Genomic DNA, 13,218 nt, shown 5'->3' on the forward strand with positions numbered 1-13,218 from the left:
TTGTCATTGTGGTGTTGTCACATGTTGCACCAGATGGCAGTTATCATAAAACCAACACCCACCACAACCCCGCACACATGTGCTTACTCCCCCACATGATGTGTCACAATGACTGTACAGTATAGGCAGTGGACAACACGCCCACTATGTTACTATCCCTTCATGCCAATCTCATGACACATTTCATTTATTTTAAGTACATGTTGCATGTCAGGAGTCAAAATTGGTGTACCTACCTATTGTTTAACCTATAAAATTCAAATGTTTACCTTTGCCTGACTTTTATGAGCTAAAACTTAAAACAATCCTGGTGCTGTATTGTCTGGCACAAGTGCTGAAAGGCCAGTTATTCAAATGATGTTTACAAAGATCAGCTATAGCTTTGCATTTCGTTAAATGATGGCCATTAAATAAGTACTTTTGTAATATGCACATTCCTAGACACCACAACTGTAAATCAATCTGACAAGAAGGCAAACTATTTATTATCATACTGAGACATACTGCATCTCTGATGTATTTATGGCTTGAGTCGGTTGAACATTAATGAGATATTAGAGGATGGTAAATGCTTGATTCTATTCATGAGTCGCAATACGTTTGAAGCTTTTTCCATTACTTGATGAATCTATCTTAAACGTTAGAAACTATTCTGGAAATATAGTATAGCACTCTATTAGTCTATAGCCACTACTGAGGAAAATACTGGTATATAAGAATTTTATATTATAAATGAACTAAGGGTGTTAAAAAAAAATAGATTCGGCAATATATTGCGATATGCAGCCGAATTGAATTTTAAAGGTCAATTTTTGATGGCAATATTCAACAAAATGTCTTAATTAGAATTAGGGTTCACGTTTTAAGCATGGCAGAATGTTATATTAATAGAACATTAAGCCTTCAAATTTGATTTCAATACTCTTTAAACATGAAACAGATTGCAACCTGTTTGTTAAATACGGTGGACTGAAGTAGATTTTCATACAAATCTTACAGTGTACATGTTTACTGATTAGTATTTTCTAAATTTGAGTAAAAAAATAAATAAAATTGACTTAGAGATTCATATCAGGATTAATCGGTATCGAATCGAATCGTGACCTATGAATCGTGATACAGATCGAATCGCAAGCTATTAGGCAATTTGCGCCCCTAATATGAACTGTGTTAGAATGTATATGAGTTATATTTGAGACTTAAGTCTCATCTAAGTGTGGGGAGCTACCTGCTTTGGAGTGTGACAACCTCTTGATAAAGGTGGTCAAACATGCAAATCTTCATGTCAATATTAGGTTCCACCACCCACACTGGGAGGCCCACTCCCTCACCCTTCACCAGGATTGCTATCTGTTGGAGCCAGCATACGTTCAGTTCACATCTTCTAACAAAAATATGTAGATCATCCGGGTTATGAAGAGCATTCTTTGTCTTACTGGGAAGCTGGTCGGATCTGAAAACTTGATGTAGAGGTCTAGTTTGACTTCTCCGGGAACAGTCGGAGAGAATATTATCTCGAGCTTGACACTTTCAAAAGGTCCAATATCACCTTCTCTTACCTGAGATAGAAAAAAACACACATTCATTGTTAATTATTCTATGTAACCATGGTAATGTATCCTAGAATAAAATCAACTATGATGAATGCAGGACAGTTTCACCATTTTACCTTTGGAAAAAGAACACTTCATCCACCACTAGTGCATCCACCAAAATCACTCAGCTGAGCCACTTAAAATGACACACAAGCCAACAACGCCAAAGGATAAAGATGATGAAAGAAAAAAAATAAATGACAAATAAAAAAGAGAAGTAAGCCATTCATGCAACAATCAAACCAGTACTGTAAGCCAAGGCCAGGATAGCGTGATGTATTATCTGCCATTATAGAGCACAGCCTTCAAATAGGCCATGTGCAAGTCCATCCATCCATCCATCCATCCATCCATCCATTTTCTGTACCGCTTGTCCTCACAAGGGTCGCGGGGTTGCTGGAGCCTATCCCAGCTGGCTTCGGGCAGTAGGCGGGGTACACCCTGAACTGGTTGCCAGCCAATCGCAGGGCACACAGAGACGAACAACCATACTCACAATCACACCTATGGACAATTTGGAGTGTCCAATTCACCTGCCATGCATGTTTTTGGAATGTGGGAGGAAACCGGAGTACCCGGAGAAAACCCACGCAAGCACGGGGAGAACATGCAAACTCCACCCAGGAAGGCCGAAGCCCGGACTTGATCTCACAACCTTTGCACTGGGAGGCAGACGTGCTAACCAGTCAGGCACCGTGCCGCGCCATGTGCAAGTATCAGTCAAAATGACAATCAAGGAGAGGCTGGCATGCAAGCACATGAAATAACACACAGCCATAACAAATGCAGAGGAAGAGGTGATGCACCATTAGCCCCAGGCCACGGAGATGTAATGAACAACTCAAGAACATCACACGGTGTACAAGGTACAAAAAAAACACAATTGCTAAGAACAAGACTTGGACGGGATCATGATGTAGTATACTATAGTCCTAAAAAGATGATTGCACAGTGACTAACGTCCTATTCATCAATCAAATAATGTATAATCCTTTATTTAATGGCCAGGTTAAGGTGAAGGTAAATTAATCCCAACATGGTCTTTTCATGCACCACTATTCTCGGATTTAAATTCCAAACGGAATATTATTAAATTCTAAAATATACACATCCTCTTACATACATCTTACCCATTTTGCAAGTCAAAATGTAAGGACTTCCAATATAGAAGCATTCATAGTTAATTGTCCTCTCGGTTTGACTCTCGCATAGGAATTGTCAGATCAGTTCCAGCTCGGTGTCCATTTTTAAAGGGGCAGTGCAGTTTAACATAACCACAGAGCACGCATGGGTACTCATGCTAAGGTGGAATGTATTGATAATGTGGCATGTATTAAAACACGTACCACAGCACACAGGTATGTACAGTTAAAATCTAATCAAATCCAAATAGCACTTGACCTTTAGTTGGAAAGGACTTTGTCAGTCATACTAGTGATTTTTAATTACTACGCTCTACGACAGTAACCAGAATAGGTGGTTTGAATTTCAGTTATGAAACCATCTGGATCACAGTTAAAAGGACCCTGGTTTGAATCTCGTCTTGGGCCTTTCTGTGTGGAGTTTGCGTGTTCTTCCCGTGCTTGCTTGTTTACTCTGGCTTCCTCCCAAAAACATGTGTGCCATTTTGATTGAAGACTTAAAATTCTCAGTGTAAATGGTTGTCTATCTCTATTTGATGGATTGACGATTAGTCCATCTTTCAGTCAAAGTCAGCTGGGATGCGCATCCAGCTCGCCGCAACCCAGAACAGAATAAGCAGTTTAGAAAATGGACGGCTCATTGAATGTAATCTTTTTACAAAATGTGCTACTTGTAAATAGTACTTTATTTAATTATCCCACTATGAATTATTTTTATACCATGTGGTCGTTTGCAGTCATTATTTGCATAATGACATGCAAGCAAATGTTTCATGGTAATACGTTTTACTGTTTAGCGCTTCCCATTAACAACCTTCCAACCATTTTCTACAGTGCCTGTTCTCCTTAGGCTTGCGTGCGAGCTGGAGCCTATCACAGCTGACTTTTGGCGAGAGGCCGGGTACACACCAAGGACTAGTTGTCAGCCAATCGCAAGGCTATTTACAAACATAACATGGGGTGCGTAAGAAAATAATTTACTGGTAAACTCATACTCTGCCACTGACATACATCTTACACTTAGAATACTTACATTCCCTATACGTATGTCACAAGAGTCAGACAGACACTCTGGGATCTGGGAATGGATGCTGGAAGACACAGAAGCAGCTCTTGGACCTGGAGTTGAAACCTGTGATTCTGCTGACACAAAGTAACGATAGAGGAGAATCAGCAGCTTTCTATATAATTGCAGTATTAATGTACTTTATTTGTTTTGTTTTTTCAATATAAAAATACTCAAAACAAGGACCAAAGCATTTCGGAATAACCCATCAATAGAGGGTTAACAGAAACAGCAACATCATAAAATCTACCAGAGAGGGTGAATATCTTATCAAAGCTTCGATGGTGCTCAATATGTTTTCTTTTCAGTGATTAAAATAAAACCAAATAATGGATGATCTTCAACAAATCTATTCATTGGTCAATTTGAATTCAATTGATCGTGTGGTATTGACGCTATAAGTCGATATTTATTCAGCTGTTAAAGAGCAGCCTGATGTCATGTGACGTGACTATGGGAAGTTGAACTACACCCAAACAGGAACAGGAGTTCGAACAAACAGGGCCCTATTTTTGTGCCCAATGCAATTCTAATGCAAAGCACAGGAGTTTTGTTTCTTTTGGTATTTTTGCAGATGCGCGCAGTTTAGAAACCAGCGTTTGCGCCATTGAGGGCATTAACACAGCAGACTTGCTTGCCAGCCAATGGAAGCCATTCTTGTCATTCTCTATACGCGGCACAGGAGAGGCGCATGGTCTGCATGGCAAGGGGGAAAAAAAGACTTTCTGAAGTGCAAGAGATCAACGCGCAAGTATGTTTATAAGGAACTGCAAGAAGAGCTCCACTTGTTGGCCACAGTGGGCACTTGGAGATAACATTCCAACCGGATTGTCCGTGTCTGTGAGTGACCATCCCACAATAGCTGTGCTACAGCCAGAGCGCGTAGAATCTGTTTGATCAAATTGACCAAAATCGTGTTTCATTACCTGCACCACAACTTAGACCTGTTTGTTGCAGGCGTAAAATTTAGTCTACTTTCAATCCCCATCTTGTCAGGTGCACCGGCGGCATGTAAAGGAAAATGCCCTCGGTCCACCAGAACACCCAGCATGACGCAGTGTGGTCTGCCAAATTCCCAAACACCCTAAATGAGGCTGGAACCTGCACAAAAATCAAGATGCACCAATTTTTATGCCCAAGCACACATGCGCTTTGTACAAAAACAGAGCCCATAGAGGGACGTTTGTTAATAGTTTAGTTTAACAAGCAAATAAATAAATAAAACAAAGATTAGGGAAATATTTCCTAAATTAAGGGATTACAAATCGTAAGTCAATTATCAGATTTTTTTCTGGTGGGTAACATCTGATGAATTTCCAATTAACATGGCAGACAAGTCTCGATAAACTTGTACTTTTGTGGTTTCCAACAAAAATAAATTCCTTTGTTGTATCATATTTCCCTGCACACAAAAAAAATCTGCAGAAAATGATAATAATTTTACCTCGTTGACATTGCCGGGATACAGAAGACCTGTTGGAAATATGATCCATACTGCGTACTTCTCTACTGGCCAGGGATGCAGAGCTCTTGTTCTGATCAGCACATGTCGTGTTGAGCGTGGATAAGTCCTGTCAGCCAATCCGTTCGTTTTACATTTATTGTTAATTTCTTTGCACTTCATAACTGATTTTACAACAGTTTTCCAACATTAGTGAAAATGAAAGATTCGATTTTATGGTCTGTCCGACTGACCTGCTGTGTGCTGGCCGAGCGATTGGATGGCATCTGGACCTGGTGAATTTCTGGAACGGGCTTCGTAGTATCCAGGCTAAAGCGGGTTGCGAGTGCGCCCTTGTTGGTCAAGGTGATAGTCCGTAAAATAGTTTGGCCCACTACATGCGAACCAAAGTCAATAAACTGGTTGTCGACCTCCAACTAGAGAAAAGTAACATAAGTGGAAATCATTGACTTGCCAGAATGCATACTTGGATTGACCAGTCAGTCAATTTGAGTACAGTGCTCCAAAGTTGTTCAAAAGACCCAGCACACTACTTACGTCACATCTCTTGATGATGCATCTGACAGGCACAGAGAAGCGACCTGCTGCTGAGGCAAAGTCAACCTCTCCTTCCAGGTCTTCATTGATCTATAGGGGCCAGAAAGCAAGAAGGTTTTGCACATGACATACTTAGTTCCCAACTCTGAATCTAAATGAATGGTTATAATAAGTTGTGCTTAACAGCCGTCCAAACAAATAAAAAGCATATTAACTGTTACTGACCGAAGGATGGAAAGTAATGTGCATTTCACAGGACATCCCAGTCGATAAAGGACCAGGAGGTTGAAAGCTGTAGAGCAATACTAAAGTTAGTGAAGAATGAACAGCTTCAAAAATTGTAAATAGAGAAGGACATTTGAAGTGTATACATGCATATACATATATATATATATATATATATATATATATATATATATAATTAAAATGAGTAGTGCAGTGCAAAAATATTGAAAAAAAAATACATTCAAATCAACCAATGAACATAAAACCATGATTAAATATCTCATATGCAATGGATCTTCTGAGGGGGCGTAGTGTCTACAGTATGAGCTTAACTCAGAGTGGAGGTTATAAGTCAACCCGCTTCTCAATTCGTGATGTACAGAGAGAAAAAAAATAGTAAGGTATTGTTATTTTTATACATTGTAGCTATAACAACATCAGAGATAAGGAAACAAAAGATTCAGAAAACAACATATGCATCTCAACACGTTTACAGCGAGCTGGCAGCTGCCCAAAGGACACTGAAACCTTTTGCACCCTCAACGAGTGCCCATGAATATGAAAATATAAGATTTGCCTATCAGAGGCGGAAAGAAGATTCTAACTTCACCTACTTATAAGCATTATCAACTAAGGCTACACATTATAATGGTGGCTAATCTATTACACTGATCTGGATCGTGTTTTTGTTGTGTTAAAAATGACATGACGTTCAATTCTGACTACATTCTTATTGCAGCTGATTATCAATTTTTGTATAGTATGAGAAACTAACAAGTGGGCTTTATTGAAGCCTTTTTTATGGTGCTGGTCCAATGGTCAGGTGAAGAACTTGGAGCTGTCATCCTCCGGTTTACCACTGTGACCTGGAAGTGTATGAAAGTATCCCACCTGGTGTGCACACTCTGATGCTAACTTCAAATCACACCGTTTCATTTGAATTTCTCGCTCTCATTCTTTTTGGGTAATTCTCATCTTGTGTCATTCTTCTGTTCTAGTTCCAAGACACGACATGAAGAGGCAAACAAAGTAAAATAGAACAGTTCACTAGGGATTAAACGCTGAATGAGACAAAGTTGGAAAAAGCCTACAACAGCACTATATAAAGCACTGCAAATGAGGCCATACATTCGAGCATACACATTTCAAAGGCACGATGCCACTGGTTTCATGTGTCTCCCAACAGTGTAAGAGCATGGAAGAGATTTTAGGTGACAGTATATTTTTCCCCATTCATCGTTATTACTGTAATTATTATCGTACTATTGTAATCAATAAAGATTTCCAGCTTGACTTTTTCATCAAGATTTGGGACACATGATTAAAGTGTCCCCTTCATTCTTAATCAGCGAATAAGCTACAATTTTACATTACAGCACATGTAATCAGCTTGTCTTCAAACCAATTTTTTGTTATAGGATTATATGTAACAAAAATGACATAAGGCCTTTATAATGTTGTAGGGCCAGAAATGAGCAATGACAGCTGGATGACGTAAAACTCTAACATATTAATTGATTTAGTATAAATTTATTAACAATTCACTGCCTTTGACAAGTATACTCCTCAATTATTATTTTTTTCTACGGGACTAGATGGGGGGAGAATCTGATTATGCTACACTGTAAATGTCAAAACTTAGAAGCAACTTTACAAGTCCTGTCCGAGGTTAAAATGAGGACCAAAATAAAATACTATTTCTCACTATCCGCCATTTTGGTTGTTTACTTTCGCCTCGAACGCTTTCAGGTCGGAACTGGGAAAAAACAACTCGGATATATCCCACTTCCGACCATCCTTGAATGCAGCATTAGTAACGCCATTCAGCCAATGGCAAACAGAGCTCAGCCAATGAGAAACACAGCCATGTGAGTTAAGATATGAGTGCAAGAGCTGTGTTCAGACAATGTTTACCATTTGTAGCTCGGGAGATCCTGTGCAATGTTGCAAAAATAAATCAAATCAAAGTTTGGGTGTGTTTTCGCTGATGGGAATGTCACATGCAGCTAAAATCCTGATGAAAGATGCATTCCTGGTGCAACCTTAATAGGCTGAGAGAGTGAAGTAGATTTGACTCACAGCGGTTGAGGCGTTTTAAGCATCGTGTCGCGAGCTGCTGTCCGTATGTGGGAGGACAGCCTTGCCGCTCACGTCAACTGCGTTGTTAAAATGACAAGTGCTTGTGGCAAATATAGGTACATAAGCAGATGTTTCCAAGTTATATTGAACAATCTTCGGCCCACAAAGAGATTTGGGAGATGCTTTGACAACACTGTCAGCGAAGGCATTGATTTACGATGAGTAGTTTGTAGCATGTCTGCAGCTAAGCACAGCGGTTAAATTCTTTAAAAATAATTTGTTTTTAAAAAACTGCATGCAGGAGGAACACTTATTACTACTTTTGCACTACATTATGCTCTGAAGTCACATGTAGAGTACAAAGCTACTTCGGAGTGCGATGGTCAGTTTTCTTTCTATTTACAATTGCATCATAGTTAATATTGAAAAATGTTCTTTAAATTCTTGTACTTATTAAAGGTTTTATGATGGCCATTTGGCCATGCAATGGACTATTCAGGCATGTGATTTGACCAAAGTGAAATTATCTGAAAATTTAGCCGGGGGTCTGGGGGGCCGCAGGCACCCAGCTAGGTCCAGGGCAGCGCCCTGGTGGGGGGGCCAGGGGGGCGAAGCCCCCCCTAGCTCATGGGTTTTCCGTGATTTTAAGTACTTTCAATGCACTCAGATGACAAAGAAATAGACAAAACAACAGCATAAATTTCCAATGTATATTGAACTATCCCATATAAAATTGCAGTTTTAGTCAACTCAAAATCAGTCACATTCAAAAATTATTTATGTCATAAATAATGTTTTTCTATTTTTTGCTCATTAAAACATTCAACATATTTACAGGAATATACAAGTGTTCATTCTTGAGCACAATCCATTCACATGACACAAACACTACTTCCTCCTAGACTTCATTGCTTTGGAATGGGTCTTTCTAGCCTGCTTCTGTGCAGCTTTGATGGTTCTTCTTGAGGCAGCCTTGCTCATTTGAGTGTCCTGTTTCACAGCAAGTTCTGTTCGTTTTGCAGACAACATAGCTGCTTCTGCATCCTTCTCCTCCCTGTACCTTTTGGAGGATGTCCTCAGATTTAGGCACAGTTTGGACTGCACAGGATCCATCAGAATGTCTTTCCTGCCAAAATGGCAACTCATGAGAGCCTTCACCATCTTGGCCAAGGTTGGGTATCTTCCAACAGCAAAGACTTGAGCCCACCAACGATCCAGTGCAATTGCCTTCCCCTCTGAGTCCAAAGGTGTTGGCAACTCACTGTCCAACTGGTATTCTCTCACCTCGAGATCATAGTTCCCCAGCTCTGACTCATCAAGGACATTGGTGACCAACGATGACAGCTTCTTCAGTAGGTTTAAAGTTAAGCTGTGTCCTCTGGCAAGTGGGTCAATGGCAGAGGCTGCTTTCAGAAGCTTGCTGTTCATGGGCAACTTTTTCTGAAGGTACAGTCCACATGCCAGATATGCTGCCTTGGCTTTGGCTTTGAACTTGAACACAACTGACGACTTGTTGGAAGAATCCATCAATTTGCTGGTGACACCACCATAGAAAATATCCTTTTCTCTGAGTTGGTTGGCTTTGTTGTTCAGCTCAATTTCTGTCAGTTTACAGCCTTGAATGGACTCTGGCTTCAGGAAACAGGACAAGAACTTCTTGAAGAAGGCCACTTGCTTGTCGTTCAGCTTGTGGATCATTGGTGTTTTCGTCTCAAAGGTGATCACATAGTTCTTCAGCAAGGGCAGAACTGCTGTGTACAGGTTGAGGGTGAGAAGCGTATCCAATCTTGTGAAGAATATCTTCTCATAGATCCTCTGCTTCCTCCTCCTTCCTTCCTCAGTCATGTGCTTTTTGCCTAAAGCTGATTGTATGTCTTTGAGTTTGGCTTTGACTTCTCTTGGAATATCCTTCTTGTGGTAGATGGCCATGATGGTGGGGAGATAGAGTTGTTTATCTTCTCTGCCAAGAAATGCATGGTAGAAGATGGTAAAGACATCCATGAGGCGTAAGGTGGACATTGAAACATCATAGTTTGAAAGCCATCGATGGCTGACAAATCTCTCTGGCATGGTGAAGGTGATGCCTGTAAGAAAGCAAATTTCTTGAAGAGCTTCCTTCAGATCGGTTGACCACTTGAAATCATTGAAGAGATCATTATGGAGTCCTTCAATCTTGTACTCAAATGGCTTGCAAAAATGCTTGGAGGCGTTGTGGATGTGGTGGCAGGTATCCCCATCTATGTCAAGGAGATGTGGTGCTGGTCCCCCTCGCAAACGCGTCTCAACTCCAGATTTGGAACCCCGCATCACTGCACATGAGTCCATCAACACAGACACCAAATTGCTCCAGGGAATATTGTTCTTGGTCATGAGGGCTGAGAGTTCATCAAAGAGAGATTTGCTGTCAACTTTAACAACACTCAAAGATGCTAAATGTTCCACCACAACAGACTTTGTCAACGGGGAGAAATAGCTGACGAGTACACACAGGACACGGTGTAGATTGTTGCTGGTGGACTCGTCAATGTTCATTGAAAAGTGGGAGGATCTTAAGTTTGTTAAAGTCTCATCAAGCATAGTGCGAGCAAGGCCATACTTCATTTTGTATGATGCACTGGTTCTATCCATGGACAGTCCATTCAGAGCTTTTGGATCCCTTGCCAGTTCCTTTGACAGTGTGATGAGCTTTGGGGCCATGGTGAACGGAAGAGAATTTTCGGCCAGCACTCCCAACAGCATTGCCTGAAGAATAAAAGAAATTCAACAATAATCAGTAAACAATTAAATAATTTAAATAATTATTTGAATTATAATCCTAAATGTCATGCGACCAAAGTAAATAAAAAAGGATTTAGTCTAAACTTGCATGCACATTCACATGTCAGAGTATTTATTATGGTAACAAAAAACGTTGCAAATTAGCTACAAAATAATAAATTATCTTTAACCATTGGAAATAATATTTACCATGCAATAAATCATTTAATCAATCATTCTTAATTTAATACATAATGCATAACAAAAACATAAAATACCTCATGCAGCAAGCTCTGGTAAAAACACAATCATTTCGATCATCTCTGTACTAACTGCATACTGTAGACAGTCAACATATTGAAAACTGAAAGTGCTAACATGCAGCATTCATTTGAGTTTGTGGATTAACCATGTTAAATAGTTAAGGCCATTTTTATTACGTTATAATATTTTCGAAAATTTGATTCCGATTCATTTGAAAAGTTTACCACCTACCTCAAAATTCACGACTCTGTCAGCAACTGGTACAGGTTGTTGGGGTGGATCACGTCTCTCCATTACCGCTCCCGATTGTGATGTCAATAAGGGATGGAGGCCATAAAGTTTTGGAGTTTTCATTTGGGCACCAAAACTTCCAGCGATGGAATAATTTGTTGTTCTTGATTGGAGTTCTTTTGCGTGTTTTTTGCTCTTTGCGTGACTTTCAAGAGCTTTGAAACCTCTCCCGCCATAGTCAATGGTATCACGGCACCAAATGCAAAGCGCTTTCCCGGCACGATCGATCTTCCGAATGAAGTCACTGAACAAATTCGTCACAGTCTTCTTTCCAACATTTGTCGATATATCCTTCTCTAACCAGTCCCAGCGAAACTTGTTTTTTACGAGTTTGTCAATTTCCTTAATTCGCGGAGCATCTTTGCGTTCGATCACGGACATCTTTCTTTAAACACTCGGCAAAAACGTGTGCGAAATGAACAACGGCATACTCTTATACCTTTATAACAAGCGCGTTTATTGGTCTACAAACAATGGCATACTCCTATGCCTTTATAACAAGCGCTCTTATTGGTCAACACGGAGACTTCCGCCAATCGCAAGATCGGTTTCATTTCAGTTGCGGAAACACTAAAACGCAATGCTGTAGAGAGACGAAATCGGATTTTTTTTTGGGGGGGGAGATAAAAAAAAGCGGAATTCCGCGAATTAGGGTGTCATACAATAGTCTATTGTATTTCTATTTACATTATTTGCTATGAGAATAAAGATTAAAGTGTCAAGCAGCATCCCAGAACAGATTGTGTCATACTGTGCATGATGTAGTGTTGTTCCGATACCGTTTTCTTTTTTGAGCACCCGTAACCGATTCCGATACCCAATTTTGCAGTATCGGCGTACCGATATTTTCATCCTAAAAAATTTGCCCTGACGTTGGTTCAGAGCATTCAAGGGTCAATAGGATATCTTGGCTTGGCTCGCATTGCACGTCACACATCGGTGAATGTCGTGCACAAGCAAGACACAAGCTGCTGCATCCAAAGTCCTATATTAGCGTCGGAAGTAATGGTATCGACATGTTACTTGTTAGTGCCACTGTTTTTATGAAGTATCAGAGCCTCTCCCGATACTGGTATTGGTATCGGAACAACACTAGCATGATGTACGTATTCTTTCAAATGAATAAAATGAAAGTAGCAAAAAGTAATGGACTCTTCGAATTCAGCCCGTCACGTACTTGATCATAATAAAATCCTGCAGTTGAGCAGAGATCCCAAGAAACTTGCAGTGATTAGTGATGTAGCTGATGTTAGTCAGGATTACTTTCTTTTTATAGGTTTCCCCCACTTCAAAGTCCTAAAATAGACATTAAACGATAAAATCATTAATAGTATACTTGCAAAGATTTAAAAATATCATAGGTTGGTTTATTTGTGTCATACCTTGAATAGGATGACTTCTGGCTTACTAGTGAACGAAGGCCCCTTTATCTGTTTTCCACCACCCTTTTTTGGGGTTATGCTGAGTTTCGGGCAGACAACTGCAGGTTCTCCTTTCACATCTGTTGGCGTCAGTGTTGTCTTCACATTCAAGGGAGGCTGTAAGCACAAAAGATTTGGATTAGTAATGAAATGTGTGGAATAAGCGGTTAAGAAAATGGATGTATGGATGATACAGACAATACCTATAATATTCTAGTAACATAGCATGAAATCAAAGGTCATTGGCATAAAAAAAAATTGTGACGTGGGCAATTGAAAACCGCCTTGCACCCCCGATCGTGCATTTGTGTCTTGAAGTCAAATCAAATTAAAATTAGAAAAAGCTTTGAAATGGTCTCTTGGTCTCTTTTTTTTTTTT

General features: G+C 39.9%; 1 protein-coding gene across 2 annotated transcripts in view; it reads right to left on the reverse strand.

The window, feature by feature from the left end:
* cfap74 (cilia and flagella associated protein 74) overlaps positions 1-13,218 on the reverse strand; it is a 47,499-nt gene that overhangs the window by 22,728 nt on the left and 11,553 nt on the right. The window contains exons 13-21 of one of the 2 annotated variants that reach the window (XM_086069363.1): positions 12,801-12,956; positions 12,596-12,714; positions 6,028-6,094; positions 5,803-5,892; positions 5,499-5,681; positions 5,248-5,374; positions 3,771-3,880; positions 1,437-1,559; positions 1,229-1,350 (exon numbers count right to left, since the gene is read on the reverse strand). In XM_086069363.1, coding sequence (XP_085925489.1) covers positions 1,229-1,350; positions 1,437-1,559; positions 3,771-3,880; positions 5,248-5,374; positions 5,499-5,681; positions 5,803-5,892; positions 6,028-6,094; positions 12,596-12,714; positions 12,801-12,956 — 1,097 coding nt within the window. The remainder of the gene's footprint in view (positions 1-1,228; positions 1,351-1,436; positions 1,560-3,770; positions 3,881-5,247; positions 5,375-5,498; positions 5,682-5,802; positions 5,893-6,027; positions 6,095-12,595; positions 12,715-12,800; positions 12,957-13,218) is intronic. The other variant, XM_086069364.1, reaches the window with a different exon arrangement.

The sequence above is a fragment of the Leptonotus elevatus genome, chromosome 2 (assembly GCF_054856555.1).
Source record: "Leptonotus elevatus isolate MCC_2025b chromosome 2, RoL_Lele_1.0, whole genome shotgun sequence".
Taxonomy (NCBI): domain Eukaryota; kingdom Metazoa; phylum Chordata; class Actinopteri; order Syngnathiformes; family Syngnathidae; genus Leptonotus; species Leptonotus elevatus.